This window comes from Chiloscyllium plagiosum, unplaced genomic scaffold, assembly GCF_037043375.1.
Source record: "Chiloscyllium plagiosum isolate Xiang-an unplaced genomic scaffold, Cpla_swu_hap1 HiC_scaffold_11, whole genome shotgun sequence".
NCBI lineage: Eukaryota > Metazoa > Chordata > Chondrichthyes > Orectolobiformes > Hemiscylliidae > Chiloscyllium > Chiloscyllium plagiosum.
The window spans coordinates 18542963-18567603 of record NW_028270149.1 but is presented as its reverse complement, the minus strand read 5'-3'; the positions used below and the strand labels follow the sequence as shown (position 1 = coordinate 18567603).

The following is a 24641-nucleotide window of genomic DNA, read 5'->3' as shown; positions in this document are numbered from 1 at the left end:
GAGGGAAATGGGTCTGGGTGGATTAGTCTTGGAGGGTCGGTGTAAACTGGTTGGGCCGAAGAGCCTGTTTCCACACTGTAGGGAATCTAATCTTACTGTGTTCCTGTACTTTTGTGCTTGAGTACGCGTGACAATAAAATCAAAATCAAACACTTGGAGGTAGCTGATTCTAGTCTAACATTAAAATTACATCAGAGAATATATAATAGTGCTTCCCAGAACCATTTTCCACTGTTACCCCATTGTAAAGCCTGAAGAATTAATAGGTGTTGGAAGATGGGGGATTTGTTGGAGAAGACCAGGAGAGCAGGGGGAGGGAATCTACCTTGGAGCACATGACCCCAAATTTCAACCCATGACCGCACGTGATCTCCGAATCCCTACTTTGGGAAGCTCTAGAGTAATAGGTACAGTTTGCTGCCAAAGCAACTTGTATTTCTTTTTCCGCAGGCATTGCTGATTCATTCAGTCAATTCTTTATTGGGCCACTAGATGGAGCATGTCAGCTGCATATCAGCTGGGTCACCTTTGAAACAATGAATCTCAACAAACTGCATTACTGTATATTAGCGCCCATTAGTGTAACCTGGGTGGACAGCTGAAGACGTGGCAAATGGAAAAGGAGAGGCTTGAGGCACTTGGATGCAAATTGCAGTCAGAAAGCAAAACCTGATTGAGCCGGCACTAAATTGAAGGAGGTTCTGGTTTTTAGATGTTGATTTTGGGAAAGCATTTGGAAAGTTGAACAAACACCCTGTGGATCATTGGCGTGGGCAGAGGTAGCGCCCTGCATTGTCGGCATGTGAAAGATAGCACCATCATGCTTAAAAAAGTACCAGGGAAAGGAGGAATAGTCAGCAAGGGACTAGTTCATTGCACTGTCACTGACTGGAAATTGAGAGGTGGATGGCACTAAGCAAATTGTGGACAGAGCATGTCAGCACCAGAAAAATCTGCAACACAATCTTTACCTAAAGTTTTCCTGAGGACACTGCATCATGTTGTTGGTGTGAAACTGTTCATTGAATAAAAACTCTATGAAGTATCGCAAATTCAGACACAGGTGATCAGTATTTCGGGGGTTGTGTTCCTGTGCAATATCAAAACATGTGGTGTGCCATCTAAACACTCTTCCCCTTCATCACTGCACAGTAACCACCTCATTTCCTGCCAACAGTTGCAATTCCTGTCAGTAGAAGGACTGTGAATGTGGAAGGGACTGTGGCAGAGGAACATGTTATTACCCCACCTGCAGGTTTGTCACTGTCCTGTTTGAAGAACATTCTGAACCCAAGCAGAATAACTTGTGTTACCCTTGTACCACCATTCTTCAGTATCAGTAGCAAATGGAGTAAACCAGACTCCCTTTAATTGATGTTTGTGGAATGATGTGGGCTCATTTCCAAAAGGTTTTCATTTGGATCTGTTGAATAATATCTAATCACCTTTGTAAAACAAAACTTAAATGTGATTTGTCCACTCACCCAACTTTGCATTGATGTTTGACAGGACACACCCTGTTGTTCCCTTATGTCAATTGATTGTATAAACATAGCAACCAATATTTTGGCTTTCTCTAACTGCCAAGTACAATGAACTAAACCTGTACAAGCTCAATGAAATCAAAGAAAGAAATCATCTTCTTTTGCATATGTACATTTGGGATTGCAAAATGTATGGCAACAGATATTGTACTTTGTACAAAGTGTGAGCTGAAGAAAATGACACTATAGTAAGTTTGTCAGTTAGTGCATTACCATTACACATGTCTTTTGCCTTCCTTGGAATGTATTTGCATACATGTCCCCTTGTGTTATCCTGTGGGTGGTATCATATGATTTAGATTTTGCCATATTGTACAAAAACATTTACCTAAGGACACATTTAATCTTTCCCACTTGAAGCTCTGCCTCATACTGTAGATCCTGTATAGGATATTGCCAATAACAGACTGGTTAAATAAAAATAAAATACTGCAGATGGTGGAAAGATGAACCATAACACCAGAAAATGGGGAAGAAACTCAGCAGATCTGGCAGCATCTGTGGAGAGAGGGAAAAAAACAGAGTTAATGTTTCAAGGCTGGTACAAATCATCGTCAGAACTAAAAGATGTTGAAAAATGTTTTAATCTCATTGGAGAGAAGAGCAGAACTTCTTCAAGATGGGCATAACCGGGAAGAGTGTAGTGGCTGTGCTCTGAGTCAGTGTTTCCCGAACCGCTTCCTATTGAAGGAGGGCTAGGAGAGTTGATGGAGAGCTGAGAGAATAGAGTTCATTTAAACTGCAGGATTTTTGAATGAAAAGGAAATACAATTTCATTAGGTTTTTCAGAGTAGGCCTTAGGCTTCAAGGGTCCTGTCAGTCAGGCAACACTCACCATTGAAACAAAACCTTATTTATTCTTGGCAAAATCTTTCAATTTGAATATTACTATTAAACACTTCTCTTCCATTCTAAGTTGGACAATCTAAGCTTCTCCAGCCTCTCGATGTAACTGGACAAAGAACAGTACATTTGCAATTTCGCATTCGTGATTTCTCAGACAGTTAAGTAATTGATGCCCGCTTAGAACAAGGCCCAGACGACATCCAGACACTTACATCACAGAATTGCCAGTCAATGCCAATCTCCACCAAGAGAGGAATTAACCAGTATTTTGTTGTTTGTTGTTGGGATATTGGTGTTACTGGCTAGGCCAGCATTTATTGTCCATCACCAATTCCTCTTGCACAGGTGGTGGTGAGCTGCTTCCTTGAAACACTGTACTCTTTGGGATGTAGGAAACCTTGAATACTGTTAGGAAGAGATTTACAGGATTTTGATCTCAGCAACAGTGAAGGAACGATGATATTGTCCCAACTCAGGATGGAGAGTAGCTTAGAGCAGAAGTTGTAATTGTGGTATTCCCATATTATCTGCTGTCCTTCTGTCCTTCTAGGTAGTAGAGGTCCCTGGTCTGGCAAATGCTGTTGAAGGAAACTTAGTGTGTTACTGCCATGTGTCTTGTCAATGTTACACACTGTTGTTGAAGGTGCAATGGCAGTGATATGAATGAACATTGAAATTGGTGAATGGGGTGCCAATCAAGCAGGCTGCTTTGTCCTGGATGGTGTCAAGCTGTTTGAGTGTTGTTGGAGCTGCACCCATCCAGACAAGTGGGGAGTATTCTGTTGCTATCTCAGTGTACATCACTGCCATTGCTAAATCCTTCACCATTAATATCCTCAGTAGGCTAACCATTGACCAAAGACTCAACAAGACCGGCCCATATAAGTGCCAAGGCTAATAAGGCAGGACACAATTTGGGTTATATATAGCAAGGAGCTTCTTTCTGATTCCTTTATCTTTTGCAACATCTATGAGACAGATGTGGAGACGGAGAAATACACCTCACTTGGGTGTAGCTGCAAATACACTCTGAAAGAACAATCAACTTGACTGTCACCCAATCGAATAGCCTAATTATTCACACACCCCCATCCCATTTGAGATATTGTGGCTGTAATATATCCTAACTACAAAATGTGGCAATTTTTGAGGATTTCTTTGACTGTACTTTCCAAGTCTGAGGGGACGGGTTTGAATCCCACCATGGCAGATGGTGAAATTTGAATTTTAAAAACGTCTGTGACAGAGAACTGGCATAATGGTGATCATGTCATCACTATCAATTGTCATAAAAAGCCCATCTGGTTTCACTTATGTCCTTCAGAGAAGGAAATCTGCTGTCCTTACCTACGGTCACAGCTGAGGTGCCGGAAGACTGGAGGTAGGCTAACGTGGTGCCACTGTTTAAGAAGGGTGGTAAGGACAAGCCAGGGAACTATAAACCAGTGAGCCTGATGTTGGTGATGGGCAAGTTGTTGGAGGGAATCCTGAGGGACAGGATGTACATATATTTGGAAAGGCAAGGACTGATTAGGGATAGTCAACATGGCTTTGTGCGTGGGAAATCATGTCTCACAAACTTGATTGAGTTTTTTGAAGAAGTAACAAAGAAGATTGATGAGGGCAGAGCAGTAGATGTGATCTATATGGACTTCAGTAAGGTGTTCGACAAGGTTCCCCATGGGAAACTGGTTAGCAAGGTTAGATCTCATGGAATACAGGGAGAACTAGCCATTTGGATACAGAACTGGCTCAAAGGTGGAAGGGCGTTTGCCCGAAACGTCGATTTCGAAGCTCCTTGGATCCTGCCTGAACTGCTGTGCTCTTCCAGCACCACTAATCCAGAATCTGGTTTCCAGCATCTGCAGTCATTGTTTTTACCTCAAAGGTGGAAGACAGAGGGTGGTGGTGGACGAATGTTTTTCAGACTGGAGGCCTGTGACCAGTGGAGTTCCACATGGATTGGTGCTGGTCCACTATGTTATGTCATTTATATAAATGATTTGGATGTGAGCATAAGAGGTATAGTTAGTAAGTTTGCAGATGACACCAAAATTGAAGGTGTAGTGGACAGCGAAGAAGGTTACCTCAGATTACAATGGGATCTTGATCAGATGGGCCGCTGGGCTGAGAAATGGCAGATGGAGTTTAATTTAGATAAATGCAAGGTGCTGCATTTTGGGAAAGCAAATCTTAGCAGGACTTGTACACTTAATGGTAAGGTTCTAGGGAGTGTTGCTAAACAAAGAGTCCTTGGAGTGCAGGTTCATAGCTCTTTGAAAGTGGAGTCGCAGATAGATAGGATAGTGAAGAAGGCGTTTGGTATGTTTTCCTTTATTGGTCAGAGTATTGAGTACAGGAGTTGGGAGGTCATGTTGCGGCTGTACAGGACATTGGTTAGGCCACTTTTGGAATATTGCATTCAATTCTGGTCTCCTTCTTATCGAAAGGATGTTGTGAAACTTGAAAGGGTTCTGAAAAAATATTTACAAGGATGTTGCCAGGGTTAGAGGATTTGAGCGGTAGGGAGAGGCTGAATAGGCTGGGGCTGTTTTCCCTGGAGCATCAGAGGCTGAGGGCTGACCTTACAGCGGTTTATAAAATTATGAAGGGCATGGATAGGGTAAATAGACAAAGTCTCTTCCCTGGGGTGGGGGAATCCAGAACTAGAGGGCATAGGTTTAGCGTTAGAGGGCAAAGATATAAAAGAGACCAAAGGGGAAACCTTTTCACACAGAGGGTGGTACGTGTTTGGGATGAGCTGCCAGAGGAAGTGGTGGACACTAGTATAATTGCAACATTTAAAAGGCATCTGAATGGGAATGTGAATATGAAGCATTTGGACGGACATGGGCCAGGTGCTGGCAGGTGGGACTGGATTGGGTTGGGATATCTGGTTGGCATGGATGAGTTGGACCGGAGTCTGTTTCCTTGCAATACATCTCTATGATTCTATGACTCTATGTCAGTCCAGATCCATAGCAATATGGTCGCCTCTTAATTGCTCTTTGGACAATTAGAGATGGGTAAGAAATGCTGGTTTAGCCAGTGATGCCCACATGTGAGAATTGCTTCTTAAAAAGCTGCTTCCCTGACAGCTCTGTGGATGTAACTAAATGACATGGATTTGTCCTGGATGGTGTCAAGCTGTTTGAGTGTTGTTGGAGCTGCACCCATCCAGACAAGTGGGGAGTATGAAGGTGGTTCACCACCAACTTTTAAGGACATGTAGGAATGGGCATCATCAACCAACAATGCCTTGGTCCCAAGAACGGAAAAGGGATTGTGAGATGATCATTTGTTTTTGGTACGAATGATATAAAATGCCAGTAAACATTTTATAGATATGAAAAAGACTTGTTCAGCATCACCTTTGTACTTGACAACTGCTTCACCGTCTCTCTTTGTTTGCAGTTGTTCTTGCAGAAGGAAGTGAGATTTCAGAAGAGACAGCTTCCCGAGAATGACACTGCAAAATGTCGCCAGAAAAGGGTGAAACGTGGGCATGTGGAGGAGAACGAGCAGAAGAAACCAGGTGAAGATGTTGCCGAGAAGGAAGGCTTTCAAAACGTGGAGGCTTCAGAATGGATGAAGGTTAAGACGTGGCAAAGAAACGTGGATGGGGAGAAGCACAAGTCACGTTCTGGAGAAAAAGAGACTTTGAGCTCACAAACCAACGACTTTCCAATCACAACCTCACTGATAGACCTGGGTCCCATTGACTCCAAGGAACAGCATTGCCCAGTCAAGGGAAAGGTCTCAACACCTCAGCAATCTGGATCACTACAAATCACTGTAATGCAAGGTTGTGGCACTCACTTTCATAAGCAGCCTGCAGGAGGTGACGATACCCATCCGTGCAATGGGCACTCACGTAAGGTCACTGCTGTAGACCAACAGATCCGCCGCCCCCTTTACCACTATGAAGATTTTGTTAGTTGTTTACTGGATTACCACCAGCTAGCGTGCCCTTCGAACCTCAATCTCTGCTGTGGCACCAACAACCCCATTAACCACTCTGAGTGGCGGAGAACAGTCTTTGATGATGGGAAAAGCTTCCGAATAGACTTGAAGAACAAACTGAGCCATCTTTGCACCAAGGTTAGCATCACACCGCAAAACAGATGGCGAGATTATGACCATGACAGCAGCTACAGATGGACTGTCACCATCAGCAAGTCTGGCACCAAGCAGAAAGCCTCGAGCAGTAGTGCTGGCCATCAGCTGAAAGAATATGACCGCGAGTTCAAGGTGCAGTGGAAGGATTCAGGCAACCAGTTGGATTTTCGGGAAGATTTTAATGGTGGGTGCCAATTACACTTAAAAGATACAGTTCGTTGCTCAGGGCAAAGAAGTGCTGTTTCTGCCTGTGACCTGGTGAGCCAAGAAGAGGATTTAGTCTGTACCTCTGAGGACCTGTATTCCAGCACCAAGGATCTATGGACTTCTTCCCATTCAGGCTTCAAAGAACCATGGAAAAATCCAACTAGCAATTGGAAAATTTCAATTAAAAACTCTCAAAATGATTGGGTTATACCAAGGTTGGAGGATGATAACCTGCCCAGGAATTCAAGCAAAAAGTACAATAAACAACAGGTGCCTCACTGTGAGGTAACCAAGATTGCACCAGGATGTTCTAGCCAAGACGGCACAGATGGGCTGAATCAATCAGATAGTATAGTAAAGCACAGTCACAAGAATAATTCTTATGAATTCAGTGCTGTGAACAGCTGGTCAAATTGTAAGTCAGGAATACACCAAGAAGCCTTGAAATATAAGCTTAATAAAAAATATCGAACATGCAGCAATGATGTAAATCCAGCTCCCAATGGATCCAGGAGTGAGCTAAAATATTCCTGGATAGAAGATGAAAGCAAGTTAAAAGAAGAACATTATGTTTCCAGCAAACCTTGTGGACACCAAAGGAAAGGCTTCCGGAAAGGATCTGGGGAAAATGTTAGTGAAGAGGCGGACTTGGATTGTCAGCTGACTAGTTGTTCTGAAGTCTTCAGTGCTGAAACAACACACAAAAATAAAGAAAGCCACACTGCAATCAAGCATTGTAAACGTAAGCATCATCTCATGGATTCTAACAGAGAAATAAAGAACCATAGAGTCATAGAGTCATATGACATGGAAACAAACCCTTTGGTCAAACTAGTCCACACCGACCATGTTCCCTGAGTTAATTAGTGCCACCTGCTTGCACTTGGGCCATGTCCCTCCAAATCGTTCCTATTCATGAACTTATCCAAGTGTATTTAAAATGTTGTAACTGTACCTGCATCCACCACTTCCTCTGGCAGTTCATTCCACATACTAGCCACTCTGTGTAAAAAAAAAGCCTGTCATGTTCCTTTTAAAGGTCTCCTGTTCTACAACACTACCCAGGGCCATACCATTAACTGTGTAAGTCCTGCCCTTGTTTGTTTTACTAAAATGCGATACCTCACATTTATCTAAATTAAACTCCATCTGCCACTCCTCAGCCCATTGGGCCAATTGATCAAGATCCCTTTGTAATTTTAGATAATCTACTTCACTGTCCACTACACCATCAATTTTGGTGTCATCCTCAAACTTACTAACCATGCCTCCTCTATTCTCATCCAAATCATTTATATAAATGACAAACGAAAGTGGACCCAAGACCGATCTTTGAAAAACACCGCTGGTCACAGGCTTCCAGTCTGAAAAACAACCCTCACCACAACCCTCTGTCTCATTAGATAACTTCTTTGGCTGCATCCCAACACAGAGGAACCACAATTATCTAGCATTCGATACCCCGACAAAATACTGTTCACCAGCGTCATTCGGATAATCAAGGTGCCTCTGTACATGAAGAATGAATGTGGGGATAATTACTGCTTTTAAGAGAAGGTTTTGGTATTCACGGTGGTTGCTCTGTAGATTATTCTTGGCCTTAGGAGAGAGATTTGGGCCAAAATCATTATCTTTCCAAAATGGAAGCAAGTGGGAAACAGACATACTTTCACAAGCAGTTTGATGTTAACCATGAACTTTATAACAATAACAGCAAAAGATGAAACATGAAAACAATTCAAACAAATTTCAGCATGGCATGTAAACAAAAAGAATTAAAGTGAATAAAAATAATTTAGATGGTCTGATACAATGATGCTTATGCACAATCTTATCTTCTTATAAATGAATAACCTAATCTTCTTATTTTATTTAAAGAACCAAAACATTTTTTAAAATTCCACAATTTATTGTGCTATTTATAATAAAATCCATTTAAATACATTGGTAGATTTCTAGGCCAAAGCACTTAAATTAATCTGATTTGAACAAAGTAACATATTAAAACCAGCTTAGGTATGAACTGACATATGGTCAACACCAGAGACTGCTTATCATTCACTCTTCTTGAACATGTTTGAGATAACAAAATCTGTACTCGGGAGTGAACATAGATAAGGATACTGTCCAGATATTTGGCAATTAGAAATAAGAAGAGTCTGCAAGTGTTTCCCTACAGTAACATTTAAGTTGCCTTCTCAATACTATTTTGACCTAGCCAATATTTTCCCCACAAAAGCACCACCTAAAAACATAATTTAGTCACTTTATATACATGATTCAATGGCTAATCTCTCTGCTCCTTGGGAGCTTGTTATGTACAATTAACTACCACACTTTTTTTGTGTTATGACATAATCAATTAACTATTTTAGTAGCAATACCAATGAAGTGCTTGTGACATTCTGAGGGTATGAAAGGTGCTATATAAACATAAATTTGTTCTTTCTGCAGACTTTGTACTCGAACTGACAGCAAAAGTTTTGATTACAAATATTCTTTGGCCCTGGTTCCTATTTAAACTCTGATGCTCCAGTTGATAATGTGAATCTTAACCCATTCCCCGGTGCACAGAGGAAGTTGGTTTATAATGCCTGTTCCCTCCACTAGTCACTCTAGCTTCAAACTCATTTGTTCCAAAGGTGTCTTTTTAAAATGAAAAGTTGGAATATTTAAATCTCAACCTTTGTTGAACTGCATTTTTCAAAGCAGAATTAATTTACAACATGCATTATAAAAGATCTGGCTTGGAACTAGTAATACTCAGTTAAACTGTGGCTATAATGTTCTGTTTAGATAGGTGGAATTCTACCATTCACTGGTTTCCGAAAGTTGTTAAGATCTTTTGATGCCTTTGCAAGCTAATTAGTTCAAAAGATAACTTCTGGGAACTGCTTCTAAAATAAAACGTTCTGTCTGCTTGTATCAGAGCCAGTGTAGAACCAAAGCAATTTGAGATCAAGTTGATGAAGACCTACATTATTTCAGTTCAACTGAACATGAAGTGAGAACTGCAGATAAACTAATGATTATTTGCTGCACCATTTCCAGTTCGGCAATGAGGGAAAAAGGTGTACCTGTTTTTACTAGTAAACCTTTTATCCATACATCCTATACCGTGTAACATTCTACTGAAACAAATATTAATCAAATAACTGCAAGGATTTATGGTCATGTAAATGAATACTTGTTGCATTATAATTCAATAAAGACAAGGCCAAGATTAAATATTTCACACAATTATTGAACACTGGTTGATCATCTTGGGAATTAACTCCATTAATGTTTCCATTTTTATCTCCTTTACCATACTTCTCAAATTTATCTCTGACTTTACTTGTAACATTTGTGCTAAATTTTGTTTGATAACACTCACTTTCACTAGCTGTTAATGGGGACTGTTAGTAGCTAAGAATAAGTTGTGTGTAATAGCAGATCATTTGATAGCAAGGCACTTCACGCAATCCATTTGACTGCATTCTCTTATCACAATGTGGTCTCCTCTACATTAGCGGAAACTAAGCATTAACTGGGTGACTGCTTCACAGAACACTTATATTCTGTCCGCAAGAAAGACACTGAGCTTCCAGTTGCCTGCTATGTCAACACACCATCGTGCTCCCTTGCCAACACCTCTGACTCAGCCTTGTTACCATGCTCCAACTCAAGCTGGAAGAACAGCACCTCATTTTCCACTTGGGAACTCTGTAGCCTTCTGGTTCTCAATATTGAGTTCAACAATCTTAGGGCTTGAGCTTCTCCCATGTTCTTACTCCCACACACCAGGCCGTTATGTGTGAGCACACAATGATGCTGATTCAACTGATGTCACAAAATGCAAAATTAGTTAAACCAACTTTCATGCCAGATGCTAGAAGTAATATTTCAAAGTAAAATACTTTTAAATATACGTTTACAGGCAGCAATGACATAAAGTTCATTCACAAATGCTAAATGTACTGTTGAAATAGTTTGACTGTGCTTGTAATCAAAGTTACTTATTAGAACATCTCTTTTTGTACATTTTAAAGTTATACTGACTTTTCTAAATGTCTCAAAATGTAATTGAGTCTTTAAACTGAATTTCAACACTAAAATCAAATACTGTGGAACATTTGGATACAATGATTTTGAATTCAAGTATAAAATGTAAATTGGAAAGGTCCTTCACCATAGTACAAAGTTAACTGATAGATTAGGGCAGAAAGTGGCTGATGGTGGCTATGTCCAGAACCAGGGATCACAGTCTAAGGATACGGTGATACCACTTAGGACTGAGATGAAAAGAAATATCTTCATGCAGAATGGTAAGCCGATGGAATTCACTACCATAGAAAGCAGGCGAGGCCCAAACATTGTATGATTTCAAGACGTTTGATGTAACATTTAAGGCTAAGGGGATCAAAGGGTAGTGTGGAAAAATGGGAAAAGGGTATCGGGTCAGATGATCAGCCACAAGCATAATGAATGGCAGAGCAGACTCAAAATATCAAATGGTCTATACTCCTATTTGCTATGATTTAATAATAACTGCAAGTGACCTTTCCTTAAGAATACAGATTTAATGAGCTGAGTTTCTGATAGTAATGCAGCAATTTAAAGTTATTCCTGGCACAGTGCACTGTTACGCTGTACCTAAAATTTCATGATTTGCCTTAAGAATTTGAACTCAATTTCTGTGTTGCTGGTTCAGTTCTGCACTATGACACTGCTGTACCCTTAGTGTGTATTAAGAGTATCTGCCAACTGTACCAGAGGATCTCTTATTCTGTGAACTGTACTCCAATTCTAATTTTTGCACAAGTAAATCAGTACATTTTAGAATTCAAAGTAGTGACATTCTTTATTTCAACAAAGTAAACACATGCTGCACAGTATTGTCTGATGTGTATTGTACAGACTTACCATATTTTGTTAGTATACAACATTTAATCTGGTTAGGAATATATTTAATGCAAACATAGGATTTTGAATTTTTTTTTTACAAAGCACAATTCTCTCATGAGGTCACATATCAGCATTCCATTTGTGACGACTGTTGTACAAGAGTTTATACAATGGCACAGAAACAGGTCACTTTATTCCAACAACTAGAAAAACTACAGAAACAAACGTCTTGTTTTTTTTAATTGGCTACTGCTAGAATTATTTAACACACACATTAAAATCGTTTGGTTCATAGGCTCATTATTTCAAAGGGAATGTGATTTTAACTGAATTGATCCCCCATATCAATTTAGTGTTCAGAATTTGTAAATTCCCATTCAGTTACTGCTGGATACTTTTGCTGAGGCATTGCATCCGCTAAGGGCTCTGTCACATTTACAAGAGGCAAGCAACAAGATTGACCCGAATTATTAACTGCTTACCCTACTGTATCCATATGCAATGTAAATTTGTTTTGTGATGCACATCTGTCTGAACCGAAAATATTGCTACAAGCCCAACCTAAGTGAAATATGGGTTAGCTCTGTGGGAATGTAGTTTAATGCAATTTGCTCATGTGAAATGTTGAGCTGGTCTGGTCAAGCTGAATGCTTTTTTGCCTGCTGTCCCACCCACAAGCTTCTAGAGCGCAAAGGCCTTTTCCCTCTCCTATAAAATAAATGAAGGAAAACACTGGCTACACATTTTCAAATTATCCTGACTGAATGGAGTAGCTTAATTATCAGACTGAGCAGCTCTGCCTTGGCTGGGACAAGTCGTGTTATTGTAGTTTTACAATATTCAGAGCTGAGTGCTGTTCTCAGAACGATGGACCCCCCTCCACACATCCTCATGCTTCACCACAAAACATCTGTCAAACTAATGAGACCGAACAATTGCAATAATCATGCCCTCCCCACCCCGCAGAAATCTTACTCAAAAATTTCAATGCAATGTTGTTGCTTGATCAATTCTACAAAAATAGATCTCTCCAAACTGCAGAACTTCACTCCTTTATCAATTCTTTAGCATCTTTTGCATCTTTTGTATCTTCTTCATCCGTGTATTCTATGGGCTCCTCTCCCGGTTTCAGGAGTTTTCCGACATAATAGTACTTCTCTGAAAAAGATAGAGAAGAAAGAAAACAACTATTAAAAGGCATTAGTTCAAATGAACTACCATTCCAATCTTAGGAAGTCTCTCAAAAAAAAACATGCTGTCTCGCAGTTTAGTTACCACTGCAGTGTGTTACCATGCAAAGGGTGAAACCTCACTTCCTTCAGCTCGCTCAATTTCTCTGTTACATCACAACATGGACTATACACAGGTGCATGTTTGAAAGGACAACAACCCTACTTTATCCAGTCTTGTAATCAATTTGTTCTATACTGATCATGCCAAACACACAGTATCAAGAGTTGGATCCTAGTAACACCACACCAAAGAGCTATGATTATCACAGTATTCTAACCACACTTTGAAAAAATGTAACGAGGAAAGACTCAAAGTTGAGTGTGCGCGTGAGGAAACAAAATGCTCACCACTCATTTCCACTTCTACATGTCCACAGAAAATTTAGTAAAAATAAAATTCTGTGGTTTTTGCTTTATTAACAGAGATTAAGTTCATTTGAATCATAAAATATCGGGACAAAATAGATATAGATATAGATTAGATAACTGTACAAGAAGAGATTTTAATTACAAGAGAATTTTTGTTTTGAAAAGACTATCAAACAATGAAATGCATTACTGCAATTCATCGCTGGTTTTGTTTCCACCGTTTCCTGACAAGCCTCAGAAATCCCAATGCATGCACATAGCAGATCAGGTTGCAGATGCTCCAGTGTTCCAGATACCATGGTGTCCATTTCAAAGACAGTAACGTGCCTGTGTGGGGTGATGGCATGAAAACCTGACAACAGGAAGCAGGAATAGGCATGCTGTGGGTCTGTCTGACAGTCGGAAGGAGACAGAAGATACTCGAGGCTACAGATGTACTGCGGCTAGCAGGCTCCAGGCAGTCAGAGCCCGGGAACATTTCCAAAATACTGAGAAGGCAGAAAGTCACTGATTCTGAGTGGAGACAGAGGAGCAACAATGAGAAGGTGTATCGATACAGCTAAACTGGTGAGGAGCATGCGCCTGATTAATGTCCAAGGAGTTGTTCGCTAAGTCAGCATCATGGGGAAGTGTGAAGGAAGCCCATCACTGTATTTGCTTGATGCAGCTTCAAAATATTGGAGCTAAGAGAAACCTAAGGGCATTACCAGCTTTGAGAAGCTAACTATCTGTGAAAGAGCTAGAATTGTGCTGGAGAGCTGCTTGAGAATCCACAGGAATGCAGCGTCAGAGAAAGAGATCGAAACATCAGGACATGAGCAGCTATTGAGCCAACTCAAGACACAGCTTTTGAGGAGTTTTCAAGGTAGATCTTCACAAGTGAAGAAGATTGAGTTTTTAAAAGACTTTTTGTGACTCACAGTAACTGCTTCCATCTTAAGGTGTTCCAAGAAATTAGTGGGATCCGTCTTAACTACATTACTTGCTGTGTCGTGCAAATGTTTGACCACAGTTCACCTATTAACTCAGATTTACCTCATATTAATTCTAGATTTTGGAGTACAAGTTGTCTGTGTATTACATGCATGATATAATTCTGCTATACTTTCCTAACTTTGTACATAAAGATTAACGTGTTTCTTATAAATTACAGAAGCTTGTGACTATTAGGGGAAAATTGGCTTCACCTTTAAATTCACATGAAGTTCCAGCTGGGATTTGAATGAGTTAGAGAGTTTGAGTTACCGTGAGGTACATCTCTTTTGATTCTATGGCAACAATCATATAAATCATTTAAGATTCTATTTCATTTATTCTTATTAGATAAAGTAGTCAGGTTAAAAGAAAAGTTAGTTAAACTGCATAAACATGCTCAGATGTTGACGCAGCAGGGTTTCTGTGAAAATGCTGTGTGGCTGAACTGAGGCCTTAGTTGGAAATGGAATGTGAGAATGACCCCATCACCAAGATAAAGCAATAGGATTTAGTTAAGGATAGAAATGAAACACAGGCTTTGGAAATGAGATAGGATGGAATCTGGGAAGATAGGGAGCAGTGAGACCAGGATAACAGTTGATTTGTCGCTTTTGGAATGTGGAAAAAAAACAAGGTTTTAATCTAATACAGACAATTTAGGAATTTGAGTAACGTACTGTCTATGTGACTTACAATGTAGAAATATCTGATGAATTTTCATTCAATTAGAGTACTACCTCTCAATCTTTTCTGGGCTAAACTCTACCAACGTTGGCTCAATAAACAGGTTTGATAACCTGTACCTAAGACTCCTGAGATCATTTCCCAAGATAATTGAGCACAACGTGACTTTATTCTCTTAGTTTGCACCTGGAATCTCAAGCTTAGTCACTTTAAATAAAACATATAATACCAAAATATGGCATTTTCATCTGGGACTGTAACAGTACCCAGATTTCTATTAACCCATAGGGTAGTCAGTTGTTATTGACAAAAGTGATTTTATAGATTCATACATTCCAAACAATGAGCAAGAGCCTATCACACCCAATGAACAGCTGAATCATGGTTGTCAGAATAAGACTCCATTCTTCACTCAGCAGGACTGTCTAACTGACAACTCAAAGCCTCCACCTTCTGACTCAGCAAAGATTAATCAAGGTTCACGTTATCACTGTTAGTGACTGAAGCTGAAACCTTGCCAATATTTAAGATGGAGTAAAATACGTGATTGTAATTTCTATGGAGGTCTTGGAAGAACTTTGAAGACAGACTGAGAAACCAAGCATCAATGTTACTAACACAATATGCTTATCAAGTTCTAGAGCAAACCTGAAAGGCTAGTGTGTCCATTTCCACAAATGAATTAGTATCAGTAAAACTTGTTGGTAAAAGCTTATAGAACATAGAACAATACAGCACAGAACAGGCCCTTCGGCCCACAATGTTGTGCCGAACATTTGTCCTAGCTTAAGCACCCATCCATGTACCTATCCAATTGCCACTTAAAGTTCGCTAAAGATTCTGACTCTGCCACTCCCACAGGCAGCGCATTCCATGCCCCCACCGCTCTCTGGGTAAAGAACCTACCCCTGACATCTCTCCTATACCTTCCATCCTTCACCTTAAATTTATGTCCCCTTGTAACACTCTGTTGCACCCAGGGAAAAAGTTTCTGATTGTCTACTCTATCTATTCCCCTGATCATCTTATACACCTCTATCAAGTCACCCCTCATCCTTCTCCGTTCCAATGAGAAAAGGCCTAGCACGCTCAACCTATCCTCGTACGACCTATTCTCCATTCCAGGTAACATCCTGAATCCTTATGTTACTGCAATGAGCTGCAAAGCACTTTTCTCCAGTCAGAACATGCAAGTGCAAGTATACCCCACAATGTATCGGGAATTACACAGCTACATGAAAACAAAACATACCTTATTTGTTTGTATTAGAAGCTGTAAACATTTCCAGTCTGCTTTTTCTGAAGTTCACAGAAGAAGCATTAGTCATTAGAGATGAATTATGATTGTGATTTGCTTCCTAATCTTTTCTGTGGTACAGGCTTTTAATCTTTGCTGTACCCAGACTTCCATCTTCAAGTGGCTTCTACTCCTTAGAGGTGTAATAGGACGTCTAAGGAACCCAGGCATAAATTAAAATTCAGACTATTCTGGAGTGTAGCAATTTCACCACTTGATATTTATCCAAACGGAATACATAATTCTGCTCCATATGAGAACATAAGAAACAGGAGCAGGAGTCATTCAATCAGCCCCTCAAGCCCTTTTTACCACTTAATAATGATCAGTCACCTTAGCTTCCCTTTCTTACGCTATACCCAAATCCCTTCAATTATTTAATATCCAAAATGTAAATTTTTTTGTACATTTGTTTCCTCTATGATAGATGACCATAACATTTGTCTCTTCCTCAATAAACCGCCACAGGAAGGGGAATCAACTAATATGACAGCAAGTACTAACTGATAGTAAACCTCTATGAATAAGATTCCACAGTATTAAGCACAGTAGATCAAAAAGGATTTAATAGCAAGCTGACAATTTCGCATTTGATGGTATGTGTCAACAAATGACTTTTTAAAAAAATACTGTGGTGGAAGAAAATATTATGAAGAGGTTTTGTACACATATTTGTACAGTTGGATAACAGCAAAGAATAATTCAGTCTGAGATTATTCCTCTTTACTGCATTTCCATGAATTTTATACAAGAGATTAATCTCTCCCGGCCCAGACAATACAAATGGAAGTTCAGACATCCATTATCATACAATACTTACGAGTGAACTGCATCTCCCACTCCTGAAGACTTTCCAGCTGCATCGCATTAAGATCAGACAAGTCATCATATTCGTCCTTCAATGCCTCCTTATCCAGGCAGAATGTAGCAAGGCCTCTTGATGCATCTCTTCCAGCAAATATGCCATAAGGACCCTCTAAGTGAAAACAGTACTTTATTAATGCAATAATGACCTTCAACTGAAGTTTCACCTCCCTAACAATTCTTTTCTTTAAAAAGATACTGGGACATGGGAGAAATTATCTCACAGAAAACAAAGACATACTACATGGCAATTAAACAGAGCTTAACTGTGCTGATTAGAAGCTGTACAGTTCCTTTTCAGCTTACAGGATTTGAAGAGAAATCAACTAAACAATATAAAATTTGAGAGTCATAAAGAAACAAAGCCCCACACGTTTACATATGAATAATAATTGAGCCGGAAGGATAAGAGATGTTCGACTGCAATTCAAACTTTCTAATCCTTGACCCTGAAATTATGCTGAGACATTAACATGGAAATGGCTAACATGCCATCTGCTTTATTAGAAATGTTTAGTCTATCTCATTAAACAGTCAAATCTCTCAGCATTTCATCACAGTACTTTGTCACTTGTGCTGCATTATGGATTAGGTTATGTGATGTTACATTTGGTAGGAAAAAATCATAAGGGAACTAAGTTTTTACCTGCTTTGTACTTTAATTCAATCTCCACCCAGGTCTGTCTCTTTCAGATGGTAGTGTCTGTTAACTTTTTTTATTCACTCACGGGACATGGGTGTCACTGTCTGGCCAGCATTAATTAGCTGTCCTTAGCTGCCCTTAAGAAGATGGTACTGTGAGCTGCCTTCTGGAACAGCTGTTGTCCACATGCTGTAAGCTGGCCCACAATGCTCTAAGGGTGAAATTCCAGGAGCAACAGTGAAGGAATGGTGATACCTTTCCAAGTCAGGACAATGAATGGCTTGGAGGGGAACTTGCTGGTGGTGTTATTCCTTTGGTGGTATAACTGCTGCCCGTGTCCATCTAGATGGAAGTGGTTGTGGGTTTGGAAGGAGCCGTCTAAGGATCTTTGGTGAATTTTTGCTGTTCATTTTACAGATAGCACACACTGCTGCTGAGTGTCAATGGAAGGACTGAATGTTTTGTTTCTGTCCGTTATACTTTGCAACAATAGTTATCCATCCGGACAGCTCTTGATTATCAGCCTTGTTTGAAAATAGAGATTTTTTTGGTTTACCCATCAGACTATAAATGAGTGTTTGATCACAACCTCCCATTTCTACTACCAGCCACCAGACATGGGCATGATAGAAAGGCCAGTCTGACTGTTACAGCTAACCATGCCCCAGCCCAATGATATTTACTTCTGGTAAATTATTGAATAAATGGAGGGGAAGAGAACACAAATCAGCAATGGCATTTTTTTTTTAAATTGGAGATGATCTTCCAAGAAGCAGTAATAGTTGAATTACTCAATGCCAGTATATATCAATGGATAATGAAGTGATCTAAAAAGCACCAGATTAGGTCTCTGGGCAAACTAGATCTCAATAAAAGCCCAGTACTTGGGAGGAGGGCCAAAGTCCAACTCACTAGAGTAATCCTGGCAGCTGAACCATTCAGAAATATGAAAGAATATGAAACACATTTCAAGAAATAGAAAGCTTAAAATTAGAAATCACACAGCACCAGGTGACAATCCAACAGGTTTATTTGGAAGTACAAGCTTTCGGGGCACTGCTCCCACAGCTACCTGAAGGAGCAGCGCTCCAAAAGCTTGTACTTCCAAATAAACCTGCTGTACTTACAACCTGGTGTTGTGTGATTTTCAACTTTGTCCACCCTAGTCCAACACTAGCATCTCCACATCATAAAATAAAATTAAACAACTGAATGGAATGAATCAGTGTAAAACACAAACATAAAACAATGGAGGAGTCTAACAGACCCACAGTGTCTTTAGCTAAACACAGAGCATTCATCACCACAATGCAATGTGTATATTCGCATGTCCTCAGACATATTTTTGCTAAAATGTATTTTCACTTTATTTATTCCCCTTATAAAACATTCGCTCTAAGGAAATATAAAAGCACTACTGCTCAATGAAGTTTGGGGCATTGAACTGTAATAGATAGTCTAACAGTATTCAAGACGTTCAGCTATTTTTAACAAAGCACTGTGCATTTATGGTTTGGAGCTCCTGCTGTGACAGCTTGGACACTTGATAATAAGCATTAGCAGCAGGAAGGAAGGAACAGGCCTGCCCGCTGCAAGGCAGACCACTCTAATCCCACCCATTCCACTCTTTAGCAAGAAGGATGCTTTTCAGTTTTTATCAGTTGTCCTTCTAGTTTAATATCAAAAATAACTCAAAGAAAGGAAATTTGATTTTATTTTAAAGATGCTGATTAATCAATAGGTGGTTTTTGCAGAGTACAATATTAAATAACCAAAATGACCTCATTTTCAACCCTCAGTATCTGCTGCATCTCAGCTTGATCAGAATTGAGGATACAATTGGACTTCATATCCCCAGACTTGGCAGGGTGGGGTGGAAGAGGGAGTTTGAACAAATCAATGTGCAATTCTATACAATTAAAGATTAAATATATGAAAGAACAAACTATGTAAAAAAAGTGCTTGTCTGATCTCTCCTGGACTACTTTGTCCAGTTCTTCTCACCAGCACAAAACAAATCACACACTCAAGGCTACACAGAGATCCATCAAGGCTCCTTAATGCCTAAAGTTGGAACACTGATTTGAGAGTACTGAATAGATACATCTGTGTTTATTAAACATTGAAAGCAAGATTGTTGTCAAGATAACTTTAAGCTATTCAAGGCAGTAAATCCTGTCAATTTACCTTTGCCCTATTTATCACAAATGGCCCGAAAATACACACATCACAGCATCCAACTGTATCCACACTTGGCATTTTCTCCTTAGAAAACAATTCCGGTTTTCACCTTCACTAGGCTATATTCCAGTTGGATCAATTTCTCACAGCCTTCCTGATATCACACCAAATTTGTTGTTCACTGGGTTAATTCTACTTTACAATCTTCTAAAAGATCTAAACCACAAAATTCGATGTTGCAACATGTCAAAAGAAATCCAACTGGGGTTTTACTTTTACAAAGATACTTCATTGCCTCAGTCACTATTATGTACATTTTCCAATAACCAATGACCAAGGAATAGTACAGATCAAACACTCCCTTCTGAGGGGATTGAGTGGTCAGAAGGAGAACTACAAAATTGCTATCATAATAAAAAACCATGAAGAATACAAGTATTTTAATTAGCCTGCTCAAATATATTATGACGTAGCTCTTGAATGGGTGAGACTTGAACTCTGATCAGCTGGTCTAGAGTTAGGGACACTACAGCTATGCCACAAGACCTTCTCATGAGGTATATACACTCTGAAGGGGACATAACTCATAGAACCTTGAGTGGAGATAATAAGTAAGGCTAAGGAAACACAGCCAAGTACCAAATGAAAACATCACAAGGACATCAATCAGGACGCGGTGGAGGGGATAAAGGATGTTCTTGAAAGTTGGCCACTTGCTTTCTTTGCAGCTCAAGATCGTGACATTATGTAGCCAAAACTACAGAAGGACATTTCTAGATCTGAGGCATGCAAGAGAGGCTATAATAGTTTGGTCCAACTTCTGGATGCGATCAATTTATTCCTACATGTGTTAGCATATGCTGCATTTTTAAGCGGATGACATCTTTGCTGACTGGTCTAGCTGACATTTTAGTATGCTTGATTACTATGACTGCCACACCTCACTATCTGAAATCATACCTAAGCATGTTTAGGCATATCAACACAGATTAAACAAAGAAAGCTTCCACCCAGCCTGTTTGTATTATTTCAGTCAGAAGTAGGTCAAAATACTTCACTACCATAAAAGTGTGTGCAACAAAAAAAAACACATCTTCAAAGCACCTTGAAATTAAGTGGAATGCAGCCATAAATTTTATAAGACAATCAATTGAGCTGTTCTGAGTCCTGCTTACAAGTCAGGATTAATTCTTAGCCATTGCCTGAATAGTCAGTAAATGATTCAATATCCAAAATTAGCACCAACAACAAGACAGTAATTCTCTTCAAGGCACAAAACTATCAGCATTTTCTGGTCACAGAGAGCTATTCATTAAAAAGTTACAGGAGAAAATTAACTGAACTGGGTTATAGCATTATTTTCAAGCACTGATGTGTTTGCGTTTGGTGAAGGAGTAATTTACAGATGCATGTTTATCAGGAATTGAGAGACTGTCAAATCCTGTACAAACAGCAGCAGATAATCGAAGATCAGATGACATTTTGCAATTCACAGTTTAATGTTTAATGAAACTCAAACCACAGTCAAAGACATACCAAGTTCATGTTACACCCCCCTCTTTGAGAAATCTACTATTAAATGTGGTTTTCCAAAAGATACCATCCTGAGAGTAACTGTCAACTATCACCTTCAATTCCACATACTTGCCAACAAGTTTGATGAATTCTGAAATAACAAATGACTGCTCTTAAAAGTCGAGAGTGTGTTGCTGGAAAAGCACACCAGGTCAGGCAGCATCAGAGGAGCAGGAGAATCGACGTTTCGGGCATAAGCCCTTCATCAGGAATGAGATTTGTGGGTCGGGGTTGAGAGATAAATGGGAGGGGTATGGGGGGGGGGGAAGGTAGCTGAGAAAGCTGGGTGAAGGTGAAGGAGGTGGTGGTAAATGTAGGGGTGGGGTGGGGTGATGGACAGGTCCGGAGGGTGATCTCAAGTTGGAGGCTTGGGACTGGGATAATTTTGGGGGGGGGGGGGGGGGGGGGGGGGGGGGGGGAGAGAAGGGGAAATGAGGAAGCTGTTGAAATCCACATTTATCCCGTGTGGTTGCAGGGTCTCAAGGCGGAACATCAGGCATTCCTCCTCCAGGTGTCGAGTCGTTAGGGTTTGGCGGTGAAGGAGACCCTGAACCTGCATGTCCTTGACGGAGTGGGAGAGAGAGTGGACGGGTGTCCCAGAAATGTTCTCTGAAACTATCTGCAAGAAGACGTCCTGTCTCCCCAATGTAGAGGAGACCATACCGGGTGCAACGGATGCAGCAGATGACATTAGTAGAGGTACAGGTAAATTGCTGGTGGATGTGGAAGGATCCCTTGGGGCCTTGGATGGAGGTGAGGGGAGGGGAGTAGTGTGGACACAGGTGTACCTGTACCTCCACTGCATCTGCTGCACCCAATGTGGCCTTGAGACCCTGCAACCACATGGGATAAATGTGGATTTCAACAGCTTCCTCATTTCCCCTCCCCCACATCATCCCAAGCCTCCAACTCAGCACTGTCCTCTGGACCTGTCCATCACTCCCCCCTCTAAACGACCACCTTCTCCCTCACCTTCATCCACCTATCACCTTCTCAGCTACCTCCCCCCACCCCTCCCATTTATCTCTCTGCCCAATCCACAAGCCTTATTCCCGATGAAGGGCTTACACCCAAAACGTCAATTTGCCTGCTTCTCGGATGCTGCCTAACTTGCTGTGCTTCTCCAACAACACACTTTCGACTCTGATCTCCGGCATCTGTAGTCCTTATTTTCTCTGCTGACTCTTAAAAGGTCAACTAGGGAGTGGGGAGGTGGAGGGATGGGATTGTGGGGGGTGGAGGGATGGGATTGTGGGGAGTGGAGGGTGGAGGGATGGGATTGTGGGGAGTGGAGGGTGGAGGGATGGGATTGTGGGGGGTGGAGGGATGGGATTGTGGGGAGTGGAGGGTGGAGGGATGGGATTGTGGGGAGTGGAGGGTGGAGGGATGGGATTGTGGGGGGTGGAGGGATGGGATTGTGGGGGGTGGGGGGATGGGATTGTGGGGGGTGGGGGGATGGGATTGTGGGGGGTGGGGATTGGAGGGATGGGATTGGGGTGATGGGATGGGATTGGGGTGATGGGATGGGGGTGATGGGGGTGGGGGTGATGGGGGTGGTGGGGGTGATGGGGGTGGTGGGGGTGATGGGGGTGGGGGTGATGGGGGTGGGGGTGATGGGGGTGGGGGTTGCGGGTGATGGGGGTGGGGGGTGATGGGGGTGGGGGTGGGGGGTGATGGGGGTGGGGGTGGGGGGTGATGGGGGTGGGGGTTGGGGGTGATGGGGGTGGGGGTTGGGGGTGATGGGGGATGGGGGTGGTGGGGGTGATGGGGGATGGGGGTGGTGGGGGTGATCGGGGATGGGGGTGGTGGGGGTGATGGGGGAGATGGGGGTGGGGGTGTGGATGGGAGTCCGGGGTGTGGATGGGAGTGGGGGGTGTGGATGGGAGTGGGGGGTGTGGATGGGAGTGGGGGGTGTGGATGGGAGTGGGGGGTGTGGATGGGAGTGGGGGGGGTGGATGGGAGTGGGGGGGGTGGATGGGAGTGGGGGGGGTGGATGGGGGTGGGGGGGGTGGATGGGGGTGGGGGAGTGGATGGGAGTGGGGGGGTGGATGGGAGTGGGGGGGGTGGATGGGAGTGGGGGGGGTGGATGGGGGTGGGGGAGTGGATGGGAGTGGGGGGTGGATGGGAGTGGTGTGGGTGGATGGGAGTGGGGGGGTGGATGGGAGTCCGGGGTGTGGATGGGAGTGGAGGAGTGGGGGGGGGGGTGGTGTGGGTGGGGGAGAAATGGATTAAATCTTCACAAAACCGCCCCGCTCCGGCCGCGGTCACTCGGGAGCCTGGGTCTGTACCGTGTCCGTAGAATTTCTTTCCTTTGGTCACATCGAAGACTTTGCCATTGACGGCGATGAGGATTCGCGGGTTTTTGTCGCCGTCATAGTCCCGCATCTCGGCCGGAGTGAAGTCTTTTCGGAGCCGGGGCAGCTCCTCCTGGCGATCCGCTGGCTCGCCCTCGGGAGGCCGGTCCCCGCGCACGATCTTATACAAGAGGAACAGACACAGGAACAGCAGGCTCACATTCAAAGGGCTGGTAAAGATCTCCTGCAAAACCCCGGGCCCCACTGAACTCTGCACCGCTTCGTCTGCCATCTTAGAGCCGCTAGACTGAACTGAACCAGAGGCAGAGCTACGACCGCTCCCCCTATCCTGGAGGACCAGGAAAAGCGCACACTACAGCGCCCTCTACCCTGGAGGACCAGGAAAAGCGCACACTACAGCGTCCTCTACCCTGGAGGACCAGGAAAAGCGCACACAACAGCGTCCTCTACCCTGGAGGACGTGGAAAAGCGCACACTACAGCGCCCTCTACCCTGAAGGACCAGGAAAAATGTACACTATAGCGCCCTCTACCCTGGAGGACCAGGAAAAGCGTACACTATAGCGCCCTCTAACCTGGAGGACCAGGAAAAGCGCACACTACAGCGCCCTCTATCCTGGAGGACCAGGAAAAGCGCACACTACAGCGCCCTCTACCCTGGAGGACCAGGAAAAGCGCACACTACAGCGCCCTCTACCCTGGAGGACCAGGAAAAGCGCACACTACAGCGCCCTCTACCCTGGAGGACCAGGAAAAGCGCACACTACAGCGCCCTCTATCCTGGAGGACCAGGAAAAGCGCACACTACAGCGCCCTCTACCCTGGAGGACCAGGAAAAGCGCACACTACAGCGCCCTCTACCCTGGAGGACCAGGAAAAGCGCACACTACAGCGCCCTCTACCC

The 24641-nt window shown here is 42.3% G+C and overlaps 2 protein-coding genes across 3 annotated transcripts in view; one reads left to right on the top strand and one right to left on the bottom strand.

Annotated features, from left to right (window-relative positions):
- The window catches only part of LOC122557455 (A-kinase anchor protein 17B-like), a 41775-nt gene extending 30243 nt beyond the window's left edge, over positions 1-11532 (top strand). For both annotated transcript variants that reach the window (XM_087991879.1, XM_043705215.2), the window contains exon 5: positions 5805-11532. In XM_087991879.1, coding sequence (XP_087848005.1) covers positions 5805-7574 — 1770 coding nt within the window. In that variant the 3' untranslated portion in view covers positions 7575-11532. The remainder of the gene's footprint in view (positions 1-5804) is intronic.
- Positions 11533-24036, bottom strand: pgrmc1 (progesterone receptor membrane component 1). The gene is made up of 3 exons (XM_087991880.1): positions 23712-24036; positions 16981-17136; positions 11533-12761 (listed from the first exon to the last, which is right to left on the bottom strand). The coding sequence occupies exons 1-3, from the start codon at positions 24007-24009 to the stop codon at positions 12649-12651; spliced, it is 567 nt and encodes a 188-aa protein (XP_087848006.1). The 5' UTR covers positions 24010-24036; the 3' UTR covers positions 11533-12648.
- Between the last annotated feature and the right edge of the window lie 605 nt (positions 24037-24641).

Coding starts and splice junctions, on each gene's coding strand:
- pgrmc1 (XM_087991880.1), bottom strand. CDS start 24,009: ATGGCAGACGAAGCGGTGCAGAGTTCAGTGGGGCCCGGGGTTTTGCAG. Junction 17,137..23,711: donor AAAGAAATTCTACGGACACG/GTACAGACCCAG, acceptor GTTTTCACTTAG/AGGGTCCTTATGGCATATTT. Junction 12,762..16,980: donor GTGGGAGATGCAGTTCACTC/GTAAGTATTGTA, acceptor TATCTTTTTCAG/AGAAGTACTATTATGTCGGA.